The sequence below is a fragment of the Misgurnus anguillicaudatus genome, chromosome 21, assembly GCF_027580225.2.
Source record: "Misgurnus anguillicaudatus chromosome 21, ASM2758022v2, whole genome shotgun sequence".
Lineage (NCBI taxonomy): Eukaryota > Metazoa > Chordata > Actinopteri > Cypriniformes > Cobitidae > Misgurnus > Misgurnus anguillicaudatus.
Genome location: NC_073357.2, coordinates 46,976,086 through 46,991,358, shown reverse-complemented (window position 1 = coordinate 46,991,358; position 15,273 = coordinate 46,976,086). Strand labels below are relative to the sequence as shown.

General features: G+C 37.4%; 1 protein-coding gene across 2 annotated transcripts in view; it reads right to left on the bottom strand.

Moving 5' to 3' along the window:
• Positions 1–557: 557 nt before the first annotated feature.
• The window catches only part of arap2 (ArfGAP with RhoGAP domain, ankyrin repeat and PH domain 2), a 109,835-nt gene continuing 95,119 nt past the window's right edge, over positions 558–15,273 (bottom strand). For both annotated transcript variants that reach the window (XM_055211108.2, XM_055211119.2), the window contains exons 28-33: positions 13,205–13,341; positions 9,425–9,507; positions 7,951–7,986; positions 7,643–7,706; positions 2,784–2,906; positions 558–2,148 (exon numbers count right to left, since the gene is read on the bottom strand). In XM_055211108.2, the coding sequence (XP_055067083.2) occupies positions 1,822–2,148; positions 2,784–2,906; positions 7,643–7,706; positions 7,951–7,986; positions 9,425–9,507; positions 13,205–13,341 (770 nt within the window). In that variant the 3' untranslated portion in view covers positions 558–1,821. The remainder of the gene's footprint in view (positions 2,149–2,783; positions 2,907–7,642; positions 7,707–7,950; positions 7,987–9,424; positions 9,508–13,204; positions 13,342–15,273) is intronic.

The following is a 15,273-nucleotide window of genomic DNA, read 5'->3' as shown; positions in this document are numbered from 1 at the left end:
GCTTGGCGGTTGAGGGTCTTCGACGACGCTTACTTTCCGGTCTTAAATAACAGTGAATAGGCTTTGTACTGATAAAACAAATGCCCCGGAGAAATAACAGCCTAGGGTGACACACTGCATCTTTTATGAGCAAATGTTTGTGTCATATTAGCCTAATCTCCTTTTTAAATGGGTTTTGGGGAGGTTATTTCAGAAGCTTTGTCTGCCGTGACTTTATTGTGGTACGGCCAGTCCGAAAAAGTTTGCTCTGGAATATGAAGGTAAACATCAGCTACTAAAAAAAGCAGGACCAGTGTGTTCAATCAAAATAACAGCAAAGAAATTTGAAACAGAAAGCTACAGATAACTCATTGAAAAAGCCTGGATTTTACCACTAAACATAGACCTTCCTTTGTGTGGCAAAGTCACGCATAATGTTTTCAATTATTCAGTGCCCTTAACTCCCCACCCTCCTGCCATATGGTGACCTTCAGATGAGAGAAAAGCGACAGCATGCGTGTTAAGAAAAAGCAGTAAAAACAGGTGAGAACAAGCACACAACAAAAGTGACAAAAGCACACAGGTGACGTGTTTAAATCAAAACCGTAACATGTGGCAGTGCTGAAGGTGTCAACGTCTGACTGATGTCATTTATAAAAACTCTAGTTTAAGCATAAAAAGTTTAATAAGGGAGATGACACGGGTGTCACTAACACCCCCTTGTTTACTAGAAACAGTAAATCACATCAAACAGACACAATAAAAACATATCAAACTGAAAAGTAACAGCAGCAGCATATTTTTATGACAAGACATATAAAAAATTAGCAATTCTCCAGAATATTTATATAAACAGAGGAGTACAAATACACAGAAAAGTAAATGTATTAAATTCATTAGCACGTGTGACACAAAACATATACAGCCACAGAAACCTTACAGTATATAAAAACTATTTAGCAACTGACATTTGGCTTTTTATTTACACGTTACGCCGACCTTTGCGTGTTTAAAGTTTTCACGACTGGCACAAGTGCGCGATTACAAACTTTAAAAGAACACGAGGTTCGGTCGACCGTTAAGTGATTCATAATCTACATAAAATGTTGACTATAAATATTTAATATCCAACTGGGCGACAATATCCAGTGTGTACGCTCTCGTACTATGATGCATTATTCAAGAACGTTGGAGCTTTGGAATAGTGAGTTATTTTTGTATCCAAGTATAAAAGGACACTAGATTCTCTTGATAGTCAGCCAGAAAAAGGCCTGCTAGACGATCAAGATTAAAACCAACATAATGACTAATCCTGCTCATGGAAAAACAACCGCTTTCTTAAAATGATAAAAGTGCGTCTGTTCTAAATAGATCAATGATGTTGGATCAATATTGTCTGGTAGTGTTTTTTTAAACCAAGTGCAGGTTACAATGCAAAGTATTTAAAGTTCACTAATACTGAATAACTTTTTAAATAAATTAAGGGAATATGGCTTAATGTGATAAATCCAGCAAAAAAAAAATCATACAGAGCGAATGATTGACCTACTGTATATACAAACTTATTCTTTACATCTCAAGGTCAAATTTCCCTCAATAAGATCATTTTTATTCTTATATTACACTTATAAGCCTTTTTTTAAATAACAATGAGTAGTACATTATTTAATAACGTACTGTTTATAAGCAACTGTGGTATGCTTTGGCTATTTCAAAGTGCAGAAGGTTTGAATATAATAGAGCTTGTATCTTATTGGTCAACGTTTTTTTTTTTGTTAACCAATCCTTATCCCCTCTTGATCCTCTGAGAGCCATAGACAAGTCGTTTTGTGTCCGTTGTCTTTAATCGTTTTCTTTTGGATAGCGCCCCGTTTTGTTCAGGACACTACTTAGTTCATTAATGAGGTTCTGAGGCAACTGCGCTCCTCTGCCAGGCAAGACTTTCCTCTGAGATATTTGGGAGAGAGTACTGAGGTCCTGTTGAAGCGATGCTCTTCGCTTTGATACGAGTGTGTGATCAATCACCATTTCCGGCATGGACTCGAACTGAGCTTCTTCACTGGCAGCCAATTTATGAGTAGAGTCTGGTTGGTTGCCCTCGTTGGTGGTCATTTGTTTCTCTGTATTTGAACCTTCTCGGCTTGTAGTGAGGACCGACTTCCCTTTAACCTACGTACATAATGGTAAACAATGCATGGATATTTGAGTCAAAAATTGTTTGCATTCAATCAAGTCAATGCCAAATTCCAGGAAATTTGGTTCAAATGTCAGGATAGATCAGAGCTGACACTTGCCAAATCTGCTGTCCTATGTTAAAGGAAAACACCACCGTTTTTCAATATTTTAATATGTTCTTACCTCAAATTAGATGAATTAATATATACCTGTCTTTTTTCAATGCGTGCACTTTTAATCTTTGTACAGTGCGTTGTGAATGTGTTAGCATTTAGCCTAGCCACATTCATTCCTATGGCTCCAAACAAAAGTTTTATTTTGTGCCACCTTACTTACTTGTGTAACTACTCATGTGACATTCTTTCCATAGGAAAAACATGGAAGTGTTTGGTGGCTTCGAAATTCATCCCTGTTTGGAGCCATAGGAATGAATGGGGGTAGGCTAAATGCTAACACATTCAAAACGCGCTGTATAAAGATTAAAAGTGCACGCATTGAAAAAAGATAGGTATATTAATTTGACCAAGTTGAGGTAAGAAAATAGTAAAATATTGAAAAACCGTGGTGTTCTCCCTCAACTAGAAAAATGAATTACGTATTTTAAGGTTTAAATGGTGTATGAGTTTGACCTCTCTTTTGTATTTGGCTGAGAAGGTCGGAGCGGTGCTGTACGTCGATGTTCTTCCTCTGCTTAGGTTGAAAGGTAATGATGAGCTCTGCTTCAGGTCTTTAGACCATAAGTCACATCCATGCTGCAAACACAGACAGTCTTTAATAATGAAGGTGCTACTGTGAAAAAAAGTTCACAGATCCTTGCACCAATGATTTTTCATGATTCATTCATTCATTTCCACTCAATACAGGATGAGAATGTCAATTATATTGATTTATAAAAATAATCATTTTGCTCACAATTACTAGCGAATGAAACATTTAAGACCTGAGCATATCTAGAAAGAAAACTAGAAAAAATAACGCTTTACGCTGTGTACATGTAAATGCATCAGAGATGTCTTAAAGCGGACATTTCACAAAGACTTTTTTAAAATGTAGAATAAATCGTTGGCGTCCCCAAAGTATGTATGTGAAGTTCTTGCCATTTTGGGTGTCCTTTTAAATGCAAATGAGCTGATCTCTGCACTAAATGGCAGTGCCGTGGTTAGTGCAAGTTAACATTTCAATGACCTATATTTTTCACATGCTTGCAAAGAATGGATTACCAAAACTAAGTAACTGGGTTGATCTTTTTCACATTTTCTAACATAATAGAAGCACTGGGGACCCAATTATGGCACTTAAACATGGAAAAGTCTGATATTTCCCCTTTAAACTTGCGTCCTAAGGTCATGAATTAATGTACACAAGAATCAATGTGTTGTTACCAAAGAATGAAAAAACGATCACACTTGAGTTTTAGAAATATCAATACAGTGCTGCCTTGTAGTTATGTTTACAATAGACTATATTACTTTAATAATAGGATTTAACTTATTTCAAATGACTTGGAAAATCATGATTTATACCAGAAACTTATATTTAAAGGTCCACTGCGTAGATTTTTAGCGATATCTCGTGGTGAGATTGTGAATTGCAACCAACAGCTCAGTGCACAGCTCACCCCTTCCTTTCGAAACGCAGAGAGAAGCTACGGTAGCTGCAGTGTATGTATGTATGTATGTAGTAGGGATGGGCACGTTGCTCGAGTACTCGAACGTGGCATCGATGATCGATCACGAAAACGATTATCATGTGGGTTTATATATTTATTTATTTTTTGTGGTAATGGCGGCATTTGGATGTCTGGTTAGCATTACAAGCGCCTGTGGTAGTAAAGACTGGGTGCGTGTTTGACATTGTGTTGAGCTACGCAGACCGGCGTCAGTAATGACATCAGTAATGTTACGATGCATGATTCAAAAAACAAACAGACAAGTCCACGCACCCGCGCCGTGGGTGGTTTAAAAGGATGCCGTGATTTTCGGAAATACAGTCAGTCAGGTGCAAAATGTACAGTGCTGTCACAAGTTTAGTGGGTTATCATCATGATGTGTATGCCCCGCCCCCAGTTAATCGAGTACTCGTTTTTTTTTGGGATTCACTTCAGTAGGACGAATATGTGCAGATATATGCACATTGTATAATACATTTATGTTGTATATAAGGCTTAATATTATGTAGAGTGTGTCATATAGAAAGTGCTTCTGTTTGTGTTTATTAATCTTTAGTTTTACTTCACGCAGCTATTGCTGTAAGAGGTTTCTGTTAAAAACATTTAATTCATTAATAATCTAGTATGTGTTCTTTGTTCTGTAATAGATTCTTCAAAATTAAGTTTTATTTGAGTGTTTTTAATTAAAAAAAAAAAAATTCCAATATGGCGTATACGACCCGCCCCTTTGATTGCCCGCTCCCAGTTAATCGAGTACTCGTTTTTCAGACCTATGGATTAATCTAAATGAAAAAATGACATAAATGCACATCCCTAGTATGTAAAAAAACCCGGCTCATTTTATGGTAATCAAAAACAATATAATTCAATTGCTAAGCTCTTTATACTCCACTGACAATATATTTATGTAGAGATCCTTTTAAAAGTTTCACAATGCACCTTTAAGTTTCAGTCTGAGGCAACGAATAGACTGAAAACTCCTCTATATTCTCAAGCAGTTCTAACTAACACTAACTTTCTGACCTTAATGATGTAGGAACAAATGTGCCAGAACATTCTGGACCCATTCCTGAGCAGCGCGTTCACGAAGACAGCTTATACTTTCCACCGTGACTTTATGGCCTTTGAGTTGTTCTGCACGTCTACATTCTCATTTTAGCAGCAGAAGGTCTCATCTGCCTGTCCCTTTACCTACCCAGCACTCCTCTCCAGTTTCTATGGCAACAGTGCCAAGCAGATTGCTGGGTGAAATGGAAGCGTTAAGAGGTTAGAAGAGTCTCAGCATCGATTAATCTACCTGCACGGACTTCAGAAGCACTTTTAGAGCACGTAATAATGAGAGACGACAATATGTACACTGAATTACGGGACGTGACCTCCTCGCTCCATCTTATATTCGGCAGCTTGAAAAACAAAAAGAAACTCTTCCACCCCGTTCTTCACAGAAACGAGAAAAATTATAAACCGAAGCTTTTTGTTTTTCCTCCTCGTATCAGTTCAAAGCCACAGAAGCATGAATAAACCTCTACAATGAAAATCGGGAACCTGTGAGAAGTAGATAAGGATGAGGCATTAGGACGAACGAGAGGGGCAGGAGAAATCTGAAAGGGTAAGTGGATTGGAGGAGAGATCTAAACAATGGCTAAATCATCTATTCCTTCGTTGCCATCTCTTGCCTTTGGTTTAAGTTATTAATACTGAATAAGCTGAGTCAGGCCCACGGTGTGTAAAGAAGACGGTGCTGAAACTAGTGTTATTGGCCCACTCCTCTGACCTTATTTCAGCTGAAAGACCTTTGCGGATAACGTGATTTATACCGTGGAGAATGACCTTGAAATGATTTTTACGGCTAGTTGTTTTGTAACTTTCTTTGGGAAAACAAATTTAGCATTGCAAAAAAGTGCAATGGTGATATCATAGTACCACTATGACCATTTTAGGTGGCAATATCATGGCACTTTGATGCATCCAGTGATTAACAAATTTATGAGACAACCTAGCCTATTTGTCATCCAGCATTATGAAATGCTTTTAATTTAGACTCTATTTTTAGAGAGTTGTCAACGTTTCACCATTTTAAACTGAATTTGCTTTTTATACCCAAAATTTAAGCTGGCACAACTTCTCTCAAAAGGCAGAAATTAATAAAACATAACATTCGAGCATTAAAATTTATCTTTGTATAAGGGATGAAGACGAGTAATCGATTGCTTGAGTACTCGAACGTGGCATCGATAATCGATCACGAAAACGATGATCATGTAGGATTATTTATTAATTTATTTATTGTGGTAATGGCAGCATTTGGATGTCTGGTTAGCGTTACAAGTGCCTGTGGTAATAAAGACTGGGTCTGGAAAAGGTGTTTGACGTCATGTTGAGCTACGCAGACCGGCGTATGACAGTAATGTTACCATGCAAGATTTAAAAACAAACAGATAAGTCCACGCACCCGCGCCGTGGGTGGTTTAAAAGGATGCCGTGATTTTCGGAAATACAGTCAGTCAAGTGCAAAATGTACAGCGCTGTCACAAGTTTAATGGGTTATCATCATGATGTGTATGCCCCGTCCCTTTGATTGCCCCGCCCCCATTTAATTGAGTACTTCAGACCTATGAATTAATCGAAATAAAAAAAATGAGATAAATGCACATCCCTACTTTTGTATTACAGTAATACAAAAGAAAATAACTATAATTGGACAAAATTTTCCTTTTTTGTAAAACAATACATTTGAAAATTCATACATAGCAACAGTTCAATTTTAGTATTAAAAAATAACACAGTGACTAAAAAGCTTACACATATGGTGGATTGACCAGAACAGAAACATAAAAATGATTTTGGTAATCAACAATACTGTTCATTTAAAACAGCTGTTGCACAAATTGTAACCCCCGTCTGTGAAAACCAGACTAAAGTCTCAAAATCAAACTCTTGTATTCACCTTTCAACCATTCATTTCACTACAGTTTCGATATTTGACACTCAGTCAATATAAAAGATATCAAGGTACTATTTTCACAAAATGTTCTTTACATTGTGTAGGATGATTTTATGTAGCTGGGAATTCACAGGCAGGGTCACATACGCACTTATTTGTTAAGCACTGTATTGAATAGGGCTGAAACAAACGGATTATTTTGATAATCGATTAATCTATCACGGCAGCATTCTTGGTTTAAAGTTTTGTGAAACTTTCGTTCTAATTCATTTTCAATTCGCCATAATTCGCGTTGTGTTTTCATCTATCTTCTTCTATCGCAAATGTTTAAGGGCTGCATTACATTGTAGCGCTATAGCGTCATAGCGGTCAAATCACGACATTGCAGGCCCTTACTTTAGGTTAAAGTCGGGGTGCATGATTGTGAAGAGTCGGGCTGAGTACCATAACACACTTGTAGCCAATCAGCAGTAAGGGGCGTGTCTACTAACCGACATTGTTGCCTGGGTTGCGTATGTATGGGGTGGGTCTATCAAAAGAAGGTCCAGATTCTATTGGGGTAGGTAATTTCAAATGTCAACATTGGCTTTCAGAGATCATGCACCCTGCCTTTAAGTAAGATCAAACAACTACTCAATAACAAAGAAAATTGTCGATGTTGCCAACAATGTCGACTAATCGTTTCAGTCCTAGTATTAACAAATGTATTTGCATGTTGTACCTTGCAATTTTGGAAAAAAGCAGCTACAAACTGAAAGATTTCCAGATGAGGAACAAAACCGTAAAACATTTCAAAAGCCCCTTTAAATGGTCACCTGTATAATAACGTTACCACTGCACATTATCAGCACTCAAAAAACTAAAAAAAAGCTCACCTTCACTCTGATAATGGAGGCGACCCAGTCTTGCTGAGATTCATTCCCTTTACAGCAGAAATACCTTTTTTAGGAAAGACACAAGCGCAGATATTCATAAAACTGAAGCACTCAAGTGTCCTATTTGAAATTCAGTTGTGCAGCTCTCTACTTCAAGCGCAAAGCTGAACAAAACCTTAGTAAGTTTCACCCTGAAATATTAAAAAAGGGCATATTAATCTCCATTTCTAATGTTTCAGCTGTAGCTGGGTGTTTTTATAAAGTATGTGATTGACTATGCAATTAGGAAAAGAAATAATTGCACTTACCACTGCTGCTTTTCAGTATAAACAGTGAATCCCCAACTGTTAAGAATTTGTTGACAGAAAAACAACAAATTTATTTCGTTAGTACAGCACTGCAGTCAGGTTCCCCATATCAGTTCAAGACTATGTTTAACATGAATGGTGTCACAGTTTGACCTCTGAAGACCGCTTAAGTGCTGAGATGATATTACATTCAGCTGACATACATAAAAGACCTTTTGCTGGAGTATATATTGGTACCAGAATGGTACATATTAGGACCTTTAAAACGGTACTACCCCCATGACAGCTTTTCTGGTCGAGTACTTGAAATGCTAAAGCCTAAGTTGAACACTGATCCATAAAAGATAACAAAATACTGTATTTTTTTCATAACTTGGCTGGTGCTGTGTCTTATAGTCAGGTGCGCCTTGTAAGTCAGTATGAATTAATTTTGACATTAATGAGGTAAAAGACAACATTACCGTCTCCAGCCATGAGAGTCCGCCATATGCTGATTCTGTATGCGAACGACACGCTAGTTGGCTTGTTTGGTTAATTTAGCCTATTCAACCTTCTAGGTAAGTTCTGTATGCTATGGTTTATCGTTTAAATAACTGATAATATTACTTTAACGTACAGACATCATCATTCAGCCTGCTGTTTTGTCTGCTACTGATTAGTTGAATAACTTGCCTTTCCAGATTAAATGTCTGTTCTTTGGCTTGGATTTTGTTAAATAATTGTATAAATAAATGTGACATATAGTACACTGTGACTTATATATGTTATTTCGTCTTAATGACGCAATTTTGAATGATGCGGCTTATCGTCCGGAAAGTATGGTAACATTTTACACCTAAATTATTTGAAAAAAAAAAGACATAAGAAAACAAAAAAGATACACTCATAACCTATGAAGAACTCTTTCAGCACACTGACAAATTACACAACAACCATAAATTATAAAAATGCAACATTATTGAAATGAAACAAATCCACCGTTACCAATTTTCCCAGTAGGAGAGAAAACATCAAACGCTGCATTTGCAAAATTACGTTTAATGAATTTCGTAATTGTGAGATATAAATCTGTTTTTAGATTGACTGTGATAGTCTTGTTTCTGGAGGAAGGGCGTTTGGCACTAAGCCAAGCAAGCTTTGCATTTTTGGCACAGGAGAAAAAGATTGAACTGGGGGCTCATTTCAACATGGACCAAGAGATAATGCCTGAATAATTATGAATCGATCTTAATTACACATTTAGGATTATTAATATGTCTTTCAACGTGGCTACACTAATTCTGAATAATATGTTTCACAGCGCTGCTTGTGGGTTCTAAATACTTCAGATAAAAAAGATGAGGATTTGGATGAACATTAGCAAGAAAGCACTAGTTTGTGGATGAACTTGAGGGTGATTGCATAATTAGTTAGCTTGTTTTGTTTTAAACAAGAAAAACAGATTTTGGTGCCAAAGTGCTGCGAAAATACTTACCTGCTTGTTGCTTTTAACTTCCTTCGTAACCCTAAGTAACATTTAACAGACTTCAGCTGAGTCTCTCTTTCTGGCTTGGTACTCTGAGGAAACAAATATACAAAAGCTTTGATTATTTTTAAATTATACCACGGGTCTGTTGAATGCTGCATTCTGATTGGCTGAGAAATGTTCTATGGGTGTTGATTATTTTTCTGTAAACCGCACACCTAACTTTTCAAATGTCTTAAAAATAGGCACCAGAGCAATGTTTGTGGTAACCGTGGTATAAGCGGAATAATTGACTCCGGTCCTTTGAATTATTTGAAAATAATGCACACCTGCGGTGTAACGGCACTCCGCTTCGCGTCGTGCCGCATTACCACCTTGGTGTGCATTATTTTCTTACAATTCGATGGCCCGTCGTCAATTATTCCTTACTTATTTGGTTTATACCAAGCGTGCCGCACAAGCCCTGAAAAGTGAAGCCAAAACGTCTCGATCGCCCCCCAGTGACTGGTCCTAGTATAGGTCATAAACCCCACCTCCCCATGTTATTCAATGGGACTTGAGACCAACTAAAAAATTTAAAGGTGACATAGAATGATTGAACGGAGTATTTATTCTTGTTCTGTGATGTGACATGTAGACAATTTTTTTTTGTTTGGGTCTGTAATGCCTTAGAAGCTTCCTAAAAACCTCTCTAAGAAAGCTCTATTAGGGTGGGGGATTTCAAACGAGTGGTTTTGCACCTATTTGGCTCCCCCTACTGGCTTAACTTGCAATCTCATTATTGATTGGCTGACTTTGCTGCCACTCAAAAAATGTAGCCAATTATTTTAAAGTGGAAGGGCAGTTAGATGCCTGTGATGTCATAAGCATCAGTTTTTCAGATTGGGCTGTTTTCTGGCTGACATTTCTAAAAGAGGAATTTCTATGAGACTGAGATGTTTAGCATGTTTAGCACTTTTTGTATGTTTGTAAATGTGGGTAGACTACCATTATTCAACAAAGACAAGGTAAAATGGTTTTTAATTCTCTGTCCCCTTTAATTACACTTCAATTATCTTTTATCCGAAGCTGGTTTCTGTCATTTACTGTAGTTTTTATCACACTGATGTAAATTCATGTGTTTGTTTTTAAAATAAGTTTGTTTTTATTTAGTTATCTAATGGTATAAAAACGGTGGTGTCGCGTCATGATTGACAGCTGTGATATGTGCATTCTGCGAGGGCGAGGGCGGGGTCTTGATTTCGCGTTTTTACTTCCTGCTAGGTACTGCGCAGGACTGGTCCCGAAATCGCTACTGCGCAGACTCAAGACCCAAGATGTCAGCGCCGTATCGGGACACTGGTGGCTTCACTTTTCATCAATGGAAGAGAGCAAACGGGCGTCTATGGTTTATACGCATACAACTTTATTGTAGGTAATAATGCAATTACATGTAGCTTAAAGGGATAGTTCAAAGGGATAGTCCCAAAAATGAAAATTTGTTGTTCCAAACCTGTATACATTTTTTGGATCGGGGCAGATCTGGAGCACCATTGACTTCCATACTATTATTTTTTGATACTATGGAAGTCAATAGTGTCCCAGACTGACTTAGTACCAAACATTTTTCAAAATATCTTCTAGGGATGCACCGAAATGAAAATTCTTGTCCGAAACCGAAAAACCGAAAATGAGGAAACCAAGGCCGAAAAAACGAAACCGAAACACCGAAATAAATTATTATGCCAATTATTAGTACAAATGCATTTATGGTTATCACTGTGTACTAACTTTACTAGGGGTGTGTGACTGATCACAAAACTCACGGTTAGGATCACATTACAGTTTTTGAGGCACGGATCGGATTATTTTTCAGATCAGCAAAAAAAGGGGTGGGAAAAATCTAATAACAAATAAAGAAATTACAAACATTTATAAAAAAGAACAAAGTTGCACATTAATAAGGGCTTACATTAGCATTAGGTACAGAAATCGAATTAAATGAGTCAGAACACTGTCTTTATTGTATAAATAAATATATTATTATTTTTAGAGCTAGAGAAGTGATTTTCTCTTTGTCTTGGGTTGTTTGATTAACATTAATGACACAGACTTAAGTAGGTTGATTGAGGTTACTGTCTCTTTAAATAAGCAGAGACTGGCTTCTGACTGTTATCTATACATACACTTAAGACATAAACAAATGTTTTTATTAGAAAAAGAATACTTCGGAGATAATTTTGTTTATATGTGTCCTGTCAATAACAGAAAGATTTTACGTTCGCTTGTTTGTGTCTCACTCGTGTGTGCACTATTGAGGGCACTTAAACGCGCGCGCGCACAGAGACCGAGGGCGAATCCCAAACAGCTCAGCATAAAAACGTTACGTTGTTTTTCATTGCTTTATTCGGCAAATGTATGTTAATGGATTACAGTATGAGACACATTTGTGCGACTCTCTCTAAAGTTTACACATCAAGAGTTCTGATCTTTGAAGGGCGTACTTACTGTGATGATCACGTCTGGACCGGACACAACCGCATATGCCTCTGTGCGTACTTTAGTGCCTTTTTGAGGTTAAATACATCCACGCTGCATACATGTTGCGGCCGCATTGTTTCGGTGATAAAAGTCTTTCGGTCGAAAGCCGGTGGCCGAATATTCGGTGCATCCCTAATATCTTCATTTGTGTTCGGCAGAACCAAAGAAATGTATGCACGTTTTTAACTTGAGAGTAAATTCACAATTCAAGGTTCACATATGCAGAGAAGAAGCGAAAAAAAGTATCTGTGATTGTTTTATTTCCCCAGCTCATTTGGTCGAATCAAAGGGGAAAAAGCAGCAATTTCCTGTTTACAGCTGTTAGGAGCCCGAGGGCATTGTGTAAACTAGCATGTGCCGACAACGCAGTTGTTGCCTGGAAGGGATGTGCTTCGTACGTTATGCACTGCATAACACGAGCAGCACAGGCGCACATCAACGATGGCGAAAAGAGCTTTAATGGAGGATCCTAACTTACATAAAAGCAAGACACCGAAAACAAAGGCATCCAAATATCAATTAAATTTCTGCTTCACAGCCAATTCCCACCTTCTACACTTGATAATTAGTTGAATATTTTGCAGCAGCCAGAAATTACACTAATTAAAGAAAGAAGATGCTTTATTCAGAGCATCATCTCTCCTCCTCTCACACATATATCTCCACACTTAGCTCAAATATTAATTATTAACACATCCCGCGCTCTTCAGGAGACTGTGCCTTAGCTCATGAGGTCTGCGCCGTGAAGGAAACGCAGATCAGAGTGAATAAAGCGAGTAGTGAAGAGAGATTACAATGAGAGAAACGAACAGAGCAGAGTTGTTTAAATCTGCGTGCTCGTTTCAGGGGGTGTGAGAACCCCCCACATTACTTTAATTCAAAATGAAAATAGCCATTATGGATTTATTTGTTTCGTTTTTTCTCCACACTTATTACAGACGGGCGCCAGCGATTGGCCCCGAGCAGGTAATTTCACATCCGCTGTGTTTTTTAATTACTACTTCATCTGTAAATGCATGCGAAGAAAACAAACATCGCTAACACGAAACTCCATGCTGGAATATCTAAATTGGTAAACTGCTGGCGACTGCTGCAGGGCCGCTGGCGAACGGTGACATTGTGAGACTCGTTCTGATGGAACAGCGAGGATAAAGATATATTTCAATATTACCAGGGGCAGAAAAAGTTTCACTGAAAATAATTTTGCTGTGTGAAAAATCTGAATTAGAGACAATTAAGATAGAACGAGAGAAAGAAAGAGGGACATACTTTTATGTCTTTGTACAACAGCAGTTTCTTGTCCTGAAGTACCAGATATCGGTCCTGAAATTTATTCCCTGACAGCAGTTTGGATGAGCCGTCTTTGAACTTAAGTTGCTCTCCTTTAATGAAATCTTTCAGTTTGTCTGTCACACACAAACATATACATATTGAAAAACACAATACAAGAAATATTGATAAGATATATTGAGTCATGCCATAAACTATTTATGAGGAAAAAAACATACAAACTATACATACACTATATAGCCCAAACACACACGTCATACATTTTTAAAATGTCTAAAGATGCATTGAGAAAGCTGCTGAAAGCTGAACTTGTACATGTTTTCCATCTTAACACATTTGAGAGTCTAGCACACATACCAACAGATGAATAAACCTTTGTATCATGGCACCGCCTAATGTATATTAATATCTTTAGTGAAGCTTGTGGAGAAGCTATTACTCAGCGTAGGTAGAAAATTATAAATTTTGGCTGCAGTTACTGATAGCTTTAACAACCAAAGAAAGAGTATAAACTTTGCCTTTCTTTACTGCACAATTCTATTAGTCACCAAAACTGAAAAATGCATCAGAACATTGGTAGAGTTGTGATATTAGGGAGAGGCAAAATGATGTAATATATTTATATATTTTGAGCAAGGGATGGAACAAAATAGTACCGAGCCCCTAAGGTGACATTGGGGTAAAAAAAAATTAGTTTTTTGTGCTCACATGAAACTTTCATATGCTCACACGAAACCTTCATGTGTAGTTTTTTTTTGTTTAGTTTCGCGTGAAACTTTTGAGCTTGTGAAACTAAACGCGGTAGCGGTAGTGAGCACACGATAGTTTCATGTGAGCACGCGAATCTAAACTTTATTTAATTTTTGCTCCATGTCCCCTTAGGGGCTCCGTAGAATAGTGTAGCTCACCTAGGTGATCTATTTATCTTTATATCTACATGCATATCTATATGAAGAGTTTCGTTGCAAAATGAGATAACTCCGTTTTTTTAATTTTTCAGAAATCTAATTTTTTGGTTGTGAATTCCAATTAATATCAATTCAACTGCAGTTGGTTTGTTTTGATTTAAACCTTCAAAACTTAAAAAATACAGCTAAGTAGCACCATGCACGACGCAAGTGTCTTTTGCTAGTTTCCACCCTGCGCAATTATCATTTTCACTTTTAGCGCCGTGTTGTTTAAATAGCAAATGCATTTGCGCCCCCTTTTGCGACCATGGACGTTCTGGTCTGAAAACGAGGTGTGTTCAGGCGCATTGTTGGCGCGTTGCTATTTTGAGGCAACTAAAATAGACTACGCTATTGACCAACAAAAACCTGGTCTAAAGTCAATGGTGCAATATGTTTTTTTTGTTATTTAAAGAGCGCATTAGTAATATGCGCCTATAAACGGGATGACAACGCGGGTTATCACACACATGAATGCGCAGCAGCACAAAAACGCTTTTAAATATGAAAGATTAAAGGATTGAATGTAAAAGATTATTATTGAATTGGACATAAATGATGACTAATTATGAGACGGTAGAAGGCGCAAACAGCTGCTTCACCTGTAGCCTGGTAAGTAAATAAATGCTTTGCTTTAGACAAATGCATCTGTTTTTAAATGTTTTTTTAAATGCTACCTCACGGATTTATTGTATATGATGGATGACTCTGTACCTGTGGATATGGTGAAATGAGAAACATTTTTAAGTAATGCTTAAAAAAACTGACGCTGTCCAAGGCCTGAAACGTGCAGAGAGCCGTTTGTAAATTCTTTATCTCCTGTTTGTTACAAATAAAGTATTTAAATATTTTCTTACATACTTGTAAATTATTTTTTGGTGATATTGGATAGCCATACATTTAAAGCAATTAAAGGCGTTCTAAGCGAATCTGCGAGACTTTAGTTTTTATTGATGTTTGAATTGTTTTTAAACAGACGGAGCGTAGCTAACTCCTCCCCCTCCCTTCCGTGCTTTCATGAACGCGCCCAACCCCCACCCTCAAATCCTTTTTGTTTTTTATTGGCTGGAACACTTTGTTTTGTTTTGTGGTGCTAGGTTT